Source organism: Vicugna pacos, chromosome 9, assembly GCF_048564905.1.
Source record: "Vicugna pacos chromosome 9, VicPac4, whole genome shotgun sequence".
NCBI classification, from domain to species: Eukaryota; Metazoa; Chordata; class Mammalia; order Artiodactyla; family Camelidae; genus Vicugna; species Vicugna pacos.
In genome coordinates this window covers 25,844,649-25,859,401 of record NC_132995.1, presented here as the reverse complement: position 1 = coordinate 25,859,401, position 14,753 = coordinate 25,844,649, and the positions used below count along the sequence as shown (strand labels likewise).

Below are 14,753 nucleotides of genomic sequence, written 5' to 3'. Positions count from 1 at the left end.
GTTTGTCTTTCAGCAAACAGAGAACAATTGAGCCATTTAAAAACCAATTGCTTTCTCTTAAGACAAAGTTGTGAAGGGTAAAAATTGAAAAATAACAGCCATTTACAGCAACAGCACCTGCCTCCTCTGGGCCTTTCCCCGGGATGTCTTGTTTAGGTATCCTCTGTCCTGCTAAGTGGCCTGGGTTTGAGAAATCTGCTTCTTAACTTTTTCCCTTTGTCCCTGAACAATTCTGAGGCCTGATAAACAGTACCCAGGATCCCAGAGAAGGCCTTCAGCATGCCAGGACGTGGGGACTGTAAAATTTATACTCATTTTTCTTAGTGACTTAGCCATCCTTGCTTACTGATTTCAAGGAAGAGGTTGCTGTTGCTTTAGAAATCCCATTCTATGAACCCTGATCAAAATGTAACCCATCATATGGTGTTGCCAAAATCTGGCCTCTATACCCCGATAGCCAAATTGAGACTTGGAGGCAGAGTTTTGGGAGAATTAGGAGAGAACAGCTTTATTGCTCTGCCAAGCAGAGGGGAGTCACAGCAGGTTAATGCCTTAGAGACTGCATCCAGCTTGGGATTGGTGTCCCAAGGTTTTATAGAAAAACCGCATGGAACTGAAAGGCGACAATAATCAGGGTATTTTCCAGGGCACTGTGTTCTTCTTAATTTTGATGAACCCACCTGGCATCACAGAGAAACTCTAGAGGATCTGTTCTTCTGATGCTTTCAGCCTGTGACCACCTTCCTGGAACACACCTTCTGGGTTAAAGGATAAGCTATTCTGGGCAGAGAATGTATACTGAGTGGAGAGTGTCATGGAAAGGTTGGGGGCTGTTTAGCACAGATGCATGTAGGCAAGTGAAGCAGAGGTCGGGGTTTGTCAGAGGAAAGAGAAAAGCAAGTGGCAAGAATTTTCAGTCAGAATGACTCAGCAAACAGCTTTAGCATCAGGGAAGCCATTTTGTTAGTTTCTGTTCTTTCAGCGCGTTCTCTGGATGCGCTAACGGCAGGGAAGGGAGCCAGCATGCATTTAGTGCTGACTGTGGCGCCCCACACTGCTAAGTGGTCTATGTGCTGCCCTTGCATTTCATACTCATAGTAAGATATAACCTTCTTGTACAGACGAGGAAACAGCCTTGGAGAAGTTAAGTAATTTAGCCAAGGGCAAGCAGAGTTAGAGCTGAGCTCAAGCCCTCTGACTGGCAAACCAGCACCACAGCAGAAGGAATAATATCCCCCTCCCACCCCCATCCTGCAAAGATGCCCACATCCTCATATCCGGAATCTCTGAATGTGTTACTTTACTTGGGAAAAGGGGGCTTTGCACATGTGATTAGGTTATGGATCTTGAGATAGGGAGGTTATCCTGGATTACCTTGGTAGGTCCAGTGTAACCACAAGTCTTTATAAGAGGGAGGCAAGAGGGTCAGAAAGAGAGAAGATGTGATGATGGAAGTAGAAGTTTGAGCGATGCCAGGAAGGGGCCATGAGCCAAGGAAGGCAGGCAGCCTCTAGAAGCTGGAAAAGGCAAGAAAATCATTTCTTCTCTTGAGCCTTCAAAAAGAGTGCAGTCCTGACAATGCCATGCCTTTAGGACTACTGCCCTCCAGAACTGCAGGGTGATAAGTTTATGTTGTTTTGAGCCTCTAAGTTGTACTAATTTGTTATAGCAGCAATAGGAAACTAACACAAGTGCTGTTACTGTACCTCATGCTGACTCATGTCAGCACATGATAGCACTAGATAAAGCCCATGAGGTGTGTCTTCCTACTAGTTTGTAGGATTAGAATAAACCACTTATAAAAAGAAGAGTAAAGAACACACAACCTTGTTTCTCCAGCAAGTCCCTCTGCAGAAGATGAAGACGGTGTGATGTGACTTTCATTCTGTTGTTCTTTTTCTAACTTTTTGAGGTGGCTACTTAGCTCATTACTTTTCAGCCCTTCTTCTTTAATGAATAGAGCTAAGGCTATAAGTTTCCCTCTAGGTACAGCTTTGGCTTAGTGTGGCTTTCACAGTGTTCTTTCCTCCACAGATCATTCTCCTTGATGAAGCCACTGCCTCCATGGACTCTAAGACCGACACCCTTGTTCAGAGCACCATCAAAGACGCCTTCAAAGACTGCACGGTGTTGACCATCGCCCACCGCCTCAACACGGTCCTCAACTGCGACCTTGTCCTGGTCATGGAAAACGGGAAGGTGCAGGACGTTGGCGTCACTTCTCCAGAGGCTTCAGGGGTTTGGGCTCTATGGTGGGTGGCTATTGTCTGGCAATTTCAGTTCTTCTTCTCTGACTTTCAGGTGGTCGAGTTTGACAAGCCTGAAGTCCTTGCTGAGAAGCCAGATTCTGCATTTGCGATGTTACTGGCAGCAGAAAATAAACTCCGACTGTAAACATCCCCGCTGGGGCCACGTCAGCTGCTTTTAGAAGAGGAGGAGGCTATGTGAGATGAGTCAGTGCACCTGCAGTGGGGAGGCTGTCATCTGGGCAGGGTGGAGGGCAGCCCTGGTCCACCATCCCTCCCATGCCAAGAGCACAGGCTGAGCCGGGGCGGACCTGCTTCCCTGCCTTGCCCAGCACACGCCTTCTGATCTCACTTGGAGGGCTTGGCATTGTTCTGGGTGATAAACAGAGGCAGGTGAAGCTAGTAGATAAAAAACTGCCCCCACGTCCTAAAACCCCAAAGGTCCCTCATACGTTCTCATCAATACCACTTTAGTGCATGGGAGTGAAAACATTGTAACTTTCAGTTAAAAACTGGTTAAACAGAATGGGAAAATTCCTAAGGTTGGCCTTTATAAAGGGTCCCTGCCTTGTTATCAAAAGGGAAGAGAACAGAGTTTTCTTCCCTCTTAACTCCTGTTCTTGTCTATTTGGAGTGTGTGACAAGCCCTAACTACAGAGATCTGTAGCATGAAAGATTGATTACAGTGTCTGGTGAAAATTTTTTTAAAAAATCATATTGTATGCCCCATTTGATCTATTAGAATAACCAGGAAAACAAAATGTTGGAGTTTCTCTATAAATGACATTTTTATATCTTCTATATTGGTCATTAAAATGCAGTAGGAAATTAAACTACCCTGAAATGTTGCCTTGCAATTATTTTGCTGAAGATATTCTAATTTCTGTACTGTTTTCTGTCACAGAGCCTTGTTGCTTTCGCCATTGACTCAGTAATAAACCCCTACAGCGTTTCCCAAATACAAGTCTTTCTTTCCCACCTCAAGGTTTACTATGACGGAGGCAGTAAACACACAGTCCCAGCAGCTGAGGGGTGAGTGCTGCTGATTCATGGTGACATTTGGAAGAAAAAAAAAAAAAATTCAAAGGGCTTTTGTGCAGTGGTTGCCACAGTCTGGCTGTTTCTCATTCCTTGGGATTGGAAGCACTACCGATGTTTCAATGAGGTGTCCTAGACCCGCCTCCCGGCCTCCAGGCTGAGCTCCGGACGTGGCTCAGAGCAGTGATGGCCAGTGAACCTTCCACCCCTTCCCCTCCTTCGTCTTGGTCCCATGCCATCCTTCCAACCTTCCAAACATGGAGAAAGGCAAGCCTGGCACAAAGCGCTCAAGAACGAGCGACATGAGTGCAATGAGTGCGTGACACCCTGATGAACTCATCTGGCAGGTCCCCCTCCATCCTCCTACTCCCAAGATAGATTTGCATGTTAAGGGTTTAATCTGGAAAGGCTGAAATTGAGGGCAGACATGCCATTGGCTAGCATCTCAAAGACTGGGCTCGTGGGCTTTGCCTCCAACAAATCATTCTCCAGCCCTCCTCTGGCCAGACCCTGGCAGGTGTGTCCTGGACCAGAGGGGAAGCAGGCACAGCTGGCTGCAGGTAGGTCTCCCATCTGATGAGTGTTAAGGCCCTTGCTAAGGCAATTCGGCCATCAGCAGACCACAGCAAGAAGGATGTGGTTGAAAATGCCACGAATGAGAGGGCTCCTTTCATGGGCAGCTCCCTGCCACGTTCAGCTCTTCCCATGAAGGGACGCAGTGCATCTTTGAACTGTCCACTGTCCTGACCTCCCGACCTGAGCCTTCTCCCATCACAGGATGTGACCCTGATCTGAAGTCACTGGGCTCCAGAACAGCTGCCCAGGCTGAGTTTGGCCTTCGCCTTGATGGATGTCCAGTGACTCCCCAATGGGGCAAGCAGACCAGGCGCTCTGTGCTGGCCATGGGAATCCACACCAGCTGTGTATTCGGGGATGATGCTTTATTTTCTGCCAGCTCAGCACCAGCCAGCCAATCAGTCTATGATTTCAGGAAGGTGTTTCCATGAAGGCAGTGGGGAGCCAAGGCTACACAGATCCCTGTGGCTCATTCACATGCACTGAAAGATGACTCACCTCCTGGTACTTGTTTCTGCCCTTGCTGCCATTGGTCTGTCCTGCCCAGAAAAGAAGACCGACCCTGACACCTGGTGAGCCCCTGCACTGTGCCTGGCACCATGATGAGCACTTTTACATGAATAAGTTCATTGAATCTTCACCTCACCCCATGAAATGGACACTTTTATTATTCCCATTTTCCAGAGGTGGAAACTGAGGCTCAAAGAGGTTAGTAACTTAGCTATAGATGTATAAGAAGGAAGGAAGAGAGGTGGGATTTGAGTCCTAAGCAGTCTGACTCTTACCCCTTTCCTAGAGCCTCTCATGCCCCTCCCCCTCAGCCTGTAGCAAGGACAGGGACAGTGATGGTTGTTAGCATGGCTCACTGCAGAGTGACTTTTGGAGGGATGTTGATTGTTTGCATGTGCTAGGACATGGAATAGTCTCCCTAACCCTACCCCTAACTGTAACCCTAACCCTCAGTGAGCCCTCACCTCCCTCCTCTTACTGTCACTGAAATGTCAGCCAGGGAGAGAGAGTATGTTGAATATAATACCCAGTGTTGAGCTGCTATAGGCAGACCTTGGAGATATTGCAGGTTTGGTTCCAGACCACAGCAATAAAGAAACAATGCAATAAAGTGAGTCACGCAATATTTTTTGATTTCCCAGTGCACAGTAAAGTTGTATTTGCACGATACTGTAGTCCACAAAGTGTGCAATAGCATTCTGTCTAAAAAAAAACAATGCACATGTCTTAATAAAAAAATACTTTATTGCTAAAAAATGCTAATCATCCTCTGAGCCTCTTCAGTGAATCTTAGTAGTAACATCAAAGTTCACTGATCACCGTAACAAATACAATAACAAAGAAAAATTTGAAATATTGTAAGAATTGCCAAAATGTGACAAAGAGACACAAAATGAGCATATGCAGTTGGACAACTGGTGCCAATAGACGTGCTTGGTGCAGGGTTGCTACAAACCTCCGATTTGTAATTGCTCGTGAAATCCAAACCCAGACAGGCTGACACTACAATGCGTGCTCCTCAGTCCCATGCAGCCCTGCTGAGACTATCTAGGTGAGAAAGATCCCGGTGCTCAGAGTTAAAAAGCCTATGCATTGGTCAGGATCAGGCTCAGTTATGCTGTGGCAACAAACAGCCTCGCATCTCAGTGGTTTATTTCCTGCTGACATGACACGCCCATCACGGGTCAGCTGTGCCACTGCTGCTTCTCTCCTTCACTCTGCAGCCCGGGGTGGGCAAAACAATCAGAAGTGCCACACGCCACTTCACCACATTTCCTGGGTGTAACAAATCACCTGGCTACCCCCAAGTTCGACAGGGAGGTAGGGTATGTACTCCACCTGCAGAGACAGGCACCATGAGGCCCGTGGTTCCTGTGGGAAGTTGTATAATCCACTTCTTGGGAAGGGCAGCAGATACTTTGAACCACATTACAACCTACCACAGCCTGGGTTTGGGTCTTAATTTTGGCAGCCACTTAAATTTGAGTGGCTATGTGATCTGGGGAAAGTAGTTTGCCCTCTCTGAGCCTCCATTCACTCATCTGTAAAATTTAGGGGTTTGGACTGAGTGCTAAGGTTCTTTTTAGTCTTGACTTTCAAGAGAGGAGAAGTAAAAAGGAGATATGAATATAGTTTCAAAAGAGTGGAATTTGGAGCTTCAAGGGGATTATAGTGAACTCTAAACATTTTTGTAACGTTAAGTTTGTAAAGTAAGTCGAACAAGATTTAACCAAGTTCTATGTCTTCCCTTAGTGTCTACTCTGATGCTCATTAGGGCATAAAAACTTTGAAATTTTCTTCTCATTTTATTTGGTGTCCCAGTTTTGCTGTGTTCTGTCAATCTGCCTGTCTCTTGGGTGATCATATGTTCAATGCTGCGAGTCAGAACCCTTCGAAGATCCTTGTTAGATGCCAGCAGAGAGTAGAATATGCCACTCACAAGCACTGTTATTATAAATCACAAATTATCTGTGGCGTGTTTCAGGACAGCTGATGGGCCAAATCCAGCCTGCCTGTTTTTTTTTTTTTAAATAAAGTTTTACTGGAATGCGGCCACTCTCGTTTGTTAGTACATTACCTCTGGCTGCTTCTTGGCAAAAGCTGAGTAGTTGCAATGAAACGTATGTCCTCAAAGCCAAAACGATTTACTGCCCTGGCCCTTTACAGAAAAAGCTTGCTGACTCCTGGTTTGGGCATTGGTATGCAAAGCAATTCAGGTCAATGAGATGGAAGAGGGAACTTGGCTGAGGGTTGAGGGGTGGGTTCCGGAAAGCATTCTCTCCCATGGCCTGTGTGTGGCCTTGTGACCGTGCAGGAAGTGGAGAGATGGATGGAGCACAAGGCCTTGCTTATGACATTGAACTGCCGACCCTGCAGTCACCCCACCTCTTGTCATGTGAGAGGATGCATTTTCCTTATTGTTCAGACCAGCTGGAGGTGATCTGCTGTTACTTGCAGCCAAACACATCACAAATGATGCAGAGGACAATGACGTCCTCCCTCCCGGGAAGATGCCGACCCTGACCTGAGGAAAAGTGGTCCCTGCTCTGGACTTACACCCATCTTCCTCTACCTTAGAAGTGATAAGAATTTCCAATTCTTATCTCCTGACAAAGATTGATGCCACTTACGAATATTTCCTTCACCTTCCCTTCCTGCTGCCTGAGATCAGAAGGATCCAAAAAGAACTCACAGACTTTATTCTTGCTATTCAAGTGAACAGATCTGAAATTGGCCCAGAATTGTTGGTAGAAATGTGAAATATTCTCTGCTAGGAGTTAGAATCACTTTGGCCAGAACAGTATGATTTAAAATGAAGTGAAAAGCACAAGAGGTCAGTTTGGGGTCAGATGGACGATCAAAGAATTCACTTTTCTTTTGGCCCTGTGAAGAAGGTCACTTCTGGTTGAAGCTAAATCGGGCACTAAAACCTTCAAATAAATGCTGATTTCCACAGAGAGGGTCTGCCTGACTCCACGATGTGCATGTTCACCGCTCCCACCCAAGAACTTTCCCTCTGGTGGGACTGGCATTAAAGGACCAGAGCCAGGCTGTTTCTACAGTTTCAGCACAAAGCAGGGCAGCACCCAGGTTGATGTTTATCTGCAGCTCTAGGAGCCTCTGGCAAAAGCCACACCCAAAGAAACTTAAATTTAAATTGGTCTATGGCAATTGTTTTACATTTCTTAAAAAACATTTTATTATGTTAAAATATGCATAACATAAAATTTTACCATTTTAACCATTTTCAAGTGTACAGCTCAGTGGCACTAAGTACATTCACGTTGTTGAGCACCCATCACCGTCACCCATGGCCAAAAACTTTTCATTACCCCAAACTGACTACTCTGAGTCCCTCATATAAGTGGAATTATACACTGTTTGTCTTTTAGTGACAGCGTCATTTCTCTTAGCTTAATGTCTTCAAGGCACGTGTCAGAAATTCCTCCTTTTTCACAACTATCCTAATAAGTGTGAAGCCGTATCTCATTGTAGATTTGATTTGTCCCTGTTGTTTAGCGACATAGAGCATCTTTTCATGTGCTGATTGGCTTTGCATTTCTTTTAAAGAGAAATTTGCACAGCATGTAAGAATCTTAACAGAAGAAACAGTGTTCCGCTGCCTTGCAAATTCCTTCTCTGATACAGTGCCTTGAACATTCTCACTGTGTCAGAATGCAGACAGGAATTTAGAGACTACAATTATTAGCTATGGACTAAACACCTGACGTGACCTACGGCGTGTTATGAAGTCTTTAAAACAACCCATGAATTAGAAATGGTCCTTCCTGTTTGTCCAAGGAGGTGATGGAATCTGCCCAAGTTTACCCAGATGGTAGGTAGATGAAACTGGATTTGTACCCCAAAGCCCACCCTCTCAGTCCAATCCCTTCACTTTAAAGATGAGGGAGCTGAAGCTGGAAAGTCTAAAACTGGTCCAGGTTTATCCAAAGAGGAATGGGGGAAGACTAGGTCCTGAATTCCAATTTGGTGCTACATCCGAGATGCCACACTGGCTGATGCACAGACTGTTCTAAAAAAGATGGACAGTGGCCCAGTTCTGCGACCCGACCCATAAAGCAAATAAAAAAAATAATAGTTCTTTCTTTCAGGAAACTTATGATATTGCTGGGGAAATTGACTTAAAAGTGCCAAAGAACATACATTCAAATGCAGGAGGATGGAGTGGAAAGTTAGATGTGAGCTCATTCATTCATTCTTTCATTCATTGATACATTCACTCATTCAGTATTTTAACTGATCATTCACTCTTTTGATCCTTCCTCCCATTTGAAAAAAAAAGAAGAGGTGAATGAATTTTGGAAGAGATGAGAATGATTCTGGAAACAACCAACAGTCCCCGTGGGACAAGTGGGGGCCACAAAGGCGGGGGCCTGGGAAGGGGAATCATCCAAAGACCTGAGGTGAGGAGGACCTGGTGGAGAGAGGCAGCAGATCACAGCCTAACTCGGGCTGAACTCTGTTTGGAAGATTGTCAGCTACTTCACTGTCTGTGTCTCCAAGCACAGTTGGAGACCACCAACAGCTTGGACAGAATTGGTGACAGAACAGTTTGTTGTGGAAACAATTAGGGCAGGTGCTGGGAAGAGCCCACGAGCAATCAAGGGAGTCTGGCCAAGGAGAGCAGGGCCTCTGACAGTCCTACTGCCAACAAGTTCCAGGGGACAGAAACAGGTTGGTTCTGCCACATCACACCCCCCTCATCCCCAGCGCAGGCAGGATGGTGTCCTAAGGACAAACTGCCAGAGACATGCAAGGGTCACGTTCGCCAATCTGTAAGGTGCACACTGCCCACCAGCAGGAAGCTCTCTCCTGGGCACGCAGATGAAGGGAAGCCTGGTTCCCTCTGGGGCATCTGTTTCAACTGTGTGCCTCTTTGCTTCTGCAACGGGTAAGACTGAGATTATCTGTGCAGCAATCACCCCTGGCTCATTTAAGATCATTTAGGAAATGACAAGGCCACTCCGTGCAGAGAGCACATTTGGCTTGACAACCCAAGGGCTTCTTTGCTAAGTGGTCGTAATGGTGCTGCAACACTAATCAGATTCTTCCGGCTTCTCCGACGTGGGGATTTCTGAGCCAAGTGTTCTCACTCTAAGCAAAGGCAACCTGTTAATATCCACACTGACAAACTAGAGGACAGAGACATGTGTCGTGGAGGAACTAGCCTGGCCCTGGGGTACTGGGAAACGCTGTGGCGCTCTGTCCAGATCCCTCTGGTCATGGGATGTTTCCGCTTGCTCCTGTTCCCGGAGGTCTCTCTCTACCCTTCTTCCCAGGACCACCTTGGGCTACAGGGGCTGCTCAGTGCACACACGAAAAGACAGAAGAGGCTAGAAGTTTACATTCCTCCAGGGCAGCTCTGAGCTGAGAGGCCCAGCTCCCTGGTCTCAGGGTGGGACTGTTTGGAAGTGTAACTCGCACTTGCAGGTTCTCGTGTGGGATCAGGCTGGAGGGAGCCCATTAAGGATTTGGCCAAAATGTGGACCTCTCCCCTTCCTCGTCTTGCTCTCCCCTGGCCCTTGTAGATTTCCTTGGTAAATTACTAGCATATAAATCCCTGTCTCTGGGTCTATTTCTAGGAAAGCCTACTTAAGGCAGAAGGTCAAAGAAATCTCAGCTCAAACCCAAACCCATCATTTCCAAGATCTCAGTGCCTCTTGGGGGACCAGTACCCACTCTCTTCTTAGCCCAGGACCCAAGCATTTCAGATGATGTTGACCCACCAACTGTCCCTGGGGGTGGGCCTGGGAAAGAGACGGGGCCCATCAGAGAGTCACACCTCTGTGGTGTTGTGAGAGGTTTAGGATGGGCTCTTACCCAAGTCAGAGCCAAACTCAGAGCTTTAGCTGGAACTAAGGGGGAAACGGGGAATTCTCCTTCTTGGATGGGGAGGGGGGAACCACAGACCTCTTTAGCTTCACGCTTTCAGGTGCCGTTTTTGATATTCTGAGGAGAGCATCTGCCTGAGAAGAGAGACAGCACAGAAGAACGCAGATCCGAGAGATGGGCAAGATGTTACTGTGTGTCCTGGGCATTCCTCATCTGCGAGATAGCGTGGTCCCTGCTGGTGGACTTGCTGCTGACTCCTGGTGACCTCAGAGCTTCCTAATCCTCAGAGTACCCAAATGTCCCCACTATGCCAGAGCCACACTGTGCTGAGCCCTGGATGGGAAGGAGGACCCTCATCAGAAGCCCACGCAGCCCACCGGGCCAGGCTGGGAACCGGGCGCTCTTTCAGGCCCAGGCCTCTCTGCATAGACTCTCCTGCTACAAATCAGCCCCGGGGGGGCCTGTGCTGTTACACTGTCCTACCAGAAACTTGAAGCCCAGAAAGAATAACCCATTTATTCAGCGCGTGCCCCGTGCCACACACTGTTTTACGAGCTTTGCAGGATGACCTCATTCGCTTCTTGCGAGAGCGTGGTTAGGATCCGCGTCTCACTTGCTCAAGGATCCTGAATTTTAAAAGTACCGTTAAGCTTTTTCAGTGATTTTACATCTTTAATCTCCTTTTATCATCACAACAGTTTCCTGAACATGGATTATTAGCCCTCGTTTAGAATTTTAAAAAAAAGCCCAAAGCATAAAAAGTTGAAATAAATTACGTACGGTCAGGCAAGGGCTCTCAAGTCAGCATTCATTCACAAAAGCACGGAAGCTCAGAGTTGGAGGGAACGTTGGAAACCATGCAGTTCCAATTGCTTATCGAACTAGGGGGAGGTGGAGGCGCAAAGGAGAGAAGGGTCTGCCTAAAAGCATGTTGGGGTCTGGAGTCTTAATCTCAGATCTTTTATTCTACCGTGATCCTCGGAGAGATGTGACTGTCTCTCTGCATCTCTCTCTCTCTCTCTCACACACACACACACACACACTCACACACACACACACACACACACTCACACCACACCTGCCCACTGTCTCAGAAACTGCTCATCTCCACCCTCACCCTCCAACCCCCACCCCAGGATGGTCTTCCTCTAAGTTCAGAAGGAGCAGAGGGTCTGTGCTAGCCATGGTCACTTTGATGAGCTAGGTAATGTTTCAGCTCAAACCTAGATGACTTTATTTGCCCCCAGGAAGTGTCCTCAGTGTCCAAGGGAGTTTAATTTTTTTCTCTGAACTTTTTCTGAGCTGAGGGGGGAGGCAAGCTCATCATGAAGGGACCAGCATCCCAGGGGACGGTCGGAGCTCCCCTGTGGGACAGGGCTGCTGTGAGGACTCTGCCTTCCTCCACCCCATAGAGTGTGAGCGTCTGGGAAAGCAAACGGGAGGTAGATGGACGTGGAGTGCTGGACCACCCGGACACTAGCGTAGAGAAGACACGCAAGGTGGCTGCAGCCAAGGGAGTCCCTAATCAGAAAAAGAAACTTACACAAATGAAAACTGTCACCTGCACAGGGGAGGTAATAAAGAAAGCAAATCAGCAGAGGTAATGCAGACTCCAACCAAGCATCTCCCTTCTCTCTTCGGAAGAGCTATCCTGTGCAGATTGCCGTCTATCTCCTGAGTTGAAGTCGGCGGCGCGGGTAGAATTAATGAGGGCGATTGCATGGAAATGTATTGTATTAATAGACCCAAGCAGAAAACAAATTAAAATGACTTTCATAAATAAGTCCAAGCTAGGAACAGAAAGAAGATGCAGAAGCCAATAGGATATGGTGTTGGGAGAAAGGGGTGTGGGGAACCAGTGTGAAGACATTAAAGATGATTGCCAAAAGTTATTTGTTCAAAGTCCTTGGTGACAGCAGCCCAAGAGATGAGCTATCTGATTAAAGTGAAGCAGGAAAACATGGCAGTAGTCAAGGGATTGACACCAGAGGGGAGAATGAGGATGAGAACAGAGGAAAAGCTGAACATTGAGACAGTAAAGAACATGATGCTACAAAATTGCATTTTGCAACTGTGTGCAAAGTGGGGTCCCTGGGGGCAGAGATCCACTGGAAGAAGATGTGGGACACTGATGGATGCAGCGTCAGAAGCACTGCTCAGTGGGCTCCTGGCACCTGCCTGAAGATGGAGCTCTCCTGGTGGTAAGTGCAACGAGGAAGTAGCCCAGGGACCAGTGAGATCTGGGCAGTGGGTAGCATTTCCAAGGAAAGATGGACATAACATGAATATTTCCTAAGGCTTCCGGCTTCACAACTTCCCATGCATTAATTGGAGCCAAGGCAAGGGGATCTCAGGCTGGGCAGTGTGAGTTGGTGACTTTTCCCCAGTGGTGCCTATTTTCCTCATCTGGTGATGAAACAGCAGTGGGAATTTTAGCTTCTACCTGCAGCAGAGTCTCACCAAACATTCCATCTTCTCCTCTCGCATCCCCACCATTCCCAGGCCCCTCGCTGTGAGGGAGGGATTTTTGCAATTCTCTTGTAATTTTGGTTAATAGGCTTGAATGGAAGGGACACATACCAACACAGACTCACGCATGGAAAAACCAGTGCACCCGCCATTGTCTCTTCCACTGTTTCGGCCCCATCCTGGATGCCATTCCAAATGGTGGAGCCGCCATCATCGCGGGTTCCTGAATGAGTACGTGAAGAAGAATCCCCCTTCCCCGCCCTACTCTTACCACCAGCTGACCTGAACAGAACACGTGGTATGAGTGAGAAATAGACTTCTGGCACATTAAGTAAAAGATAAATCTTTGTTCGGTTGAGATTTTGTTACGGTCACATGGCCTAGAATCCTCTGACTAATATGCTACTTACTAAGCCACCATCCAAACTGACACTTGCAAAATCACTTTGACATCAATAAGCTGTCTAAGTTTCCATCATATAAATTCAACAAGCATTTAATCAGGTACCTATTAAGTTCCAGGCATTGTGCTAAGCCCCGTGGCTGCTGAGATGAACAAGACCCAGGGTCTTTCCATCTATCTGAGGGTTCATGGGTACATACGAATGATGCAATGGAAGACGTTTTTATTATATTGGGTTCAGAAGAACCATGGGGAAACCAAAGAGCTGAGTCCCAGAAGCTGAGGTGGGATGGGGAAAGTCAGGAAGACCCTACAGAGATGGTGTCCTTTGTGCTAGGCTTTACCAGATGTACCAGGTAAAGAAAGGTTCAAGAGCAGGTAAGTCTAAGAATTGAGGGAGATTGGAACACCTGCCTTTGGTTTCTCTATTGGACTAACTTACCTGCTACATATCCTCTAAAATCTCAGACATTGCCCCCTCCTGAAAGCCTTTCTCACCTCTACTATCCTCCATCCTCACCCTCCACCCCACACAGAACTCCAGCCCCAGGGTGGCCTTCCTCTCTGCCTCTGCAACACACCAGCCCCGTCACAACAGCATTTTGTAATTCTCCACTGTCTTGACTTCTTCCCCATTGTGTTGGAACCCCTTAATGTCAGCACTGTCACTGTGTTCCCAGAGCCCAGTAGAGGGCTTGATCCATAGTAGATACTCAAACAATTTTGCAAGAAGTAAGTAAAAACAGAAAAACATTCAGAACATCAAATTTCATCACAGACCTATAGAAATCTGGGTTCTATCTGGTTCCAGACTCTAGATGTAATGAGGATGCAAAGGAGGGAGGGGAGAGCTATACAGGGCAGGAGTCTAGGGGCCTAGGAAAAGTGCTGTGCAGCTGGGAAAATCAGCTGAGCCAGGAAAGGACCGACCTTTAAAAGCAGATAGACCTAACCCTGGGTAATGAACTCAAGTGTACCCATTCTTGAAATAATGCCATTTGCAGCAACATGGATGAACCTAGAGATGGTCATACTAAGTGAAGTAACTCAGACAGAGAAAGATAAATATATGATATCACTTAGACGTGGATCGAAAACAATGATACAAACATACTTATTTACAAAAACAGACACAGACCCACAGACATAGAAAATAAACTTATGGTTACCAAAAGCGGAGGCGGAAGGAGGGATAAATAAGGAATTTGGGATAGACAGATACACAGATATCTAAAATAGATAAACAACAAGGACCTACTGTTTAGCACAGGAAATTATATTCAATATCTTATAATAAGTTATAACGGAAAAGAATCTGAAAAAGAGTATATATATATATGTATGTATAAGTGTACACTTTGTACAACCTGAAACACTGTAAATCAACTATTCTTCAATAAAATAAAATTAATTTAAAATTAAAAAACAAAGACGTAAATCTCACTGTTTTAACAGTGTCAGTTCTTTCTTTAAGTAATAGATAATTTCAATGAAATCTTAATGAATTTTTTTTCAATGGATTATTTTGATATTTAAAAAAAAAAAGCAAATGGAGGTCAATTCAATGTGGGGAGGTCATGAAGGGGCCATGAGCTACTGATTTTGTTAAATCAGTAATGGTTGGCTATTGGCCAGAAAAGAGTATCTCTCTTTCCTAA

General features: G+C 46.3%; 1 protein-coding gene across 4 annotated transcripts in view; it reads left to right on the top strand.

The window, feature by feature from the left end:
* Window positions 1-2,395, top strand: part of ABCC12 (ATP binding cassette subfamily C member 12) — a 70,210-nt gene extending 67,815 nt beyond the window's left edge. For 3 of the 4 annotated variants that reach the window (XM_072967301.1, XM_072967302.1, XM_072967300.1), the window contains 2 exons: window positions 2,035-2,199; window positions 2,302-2,395. In XM_072967301.1, the coding sequence (XP_072823402.1) occupies window positions 2,035-2,199; window positions 2,302-2,394 (258 nt within the window). In that variant the 3' untranslated portion in view covers window position 2,395. Of the gene's footprint in view, window positions 1-2,034; window positions 2,200-2,301 lie in introns of those variants that run through there. The other variant, XR_012075576.1, reaches the window with a different exon arrangement.
* The last annotated feature ends 12,358 nt before the right edge of the window (window positions 2,396-14,753 follow it).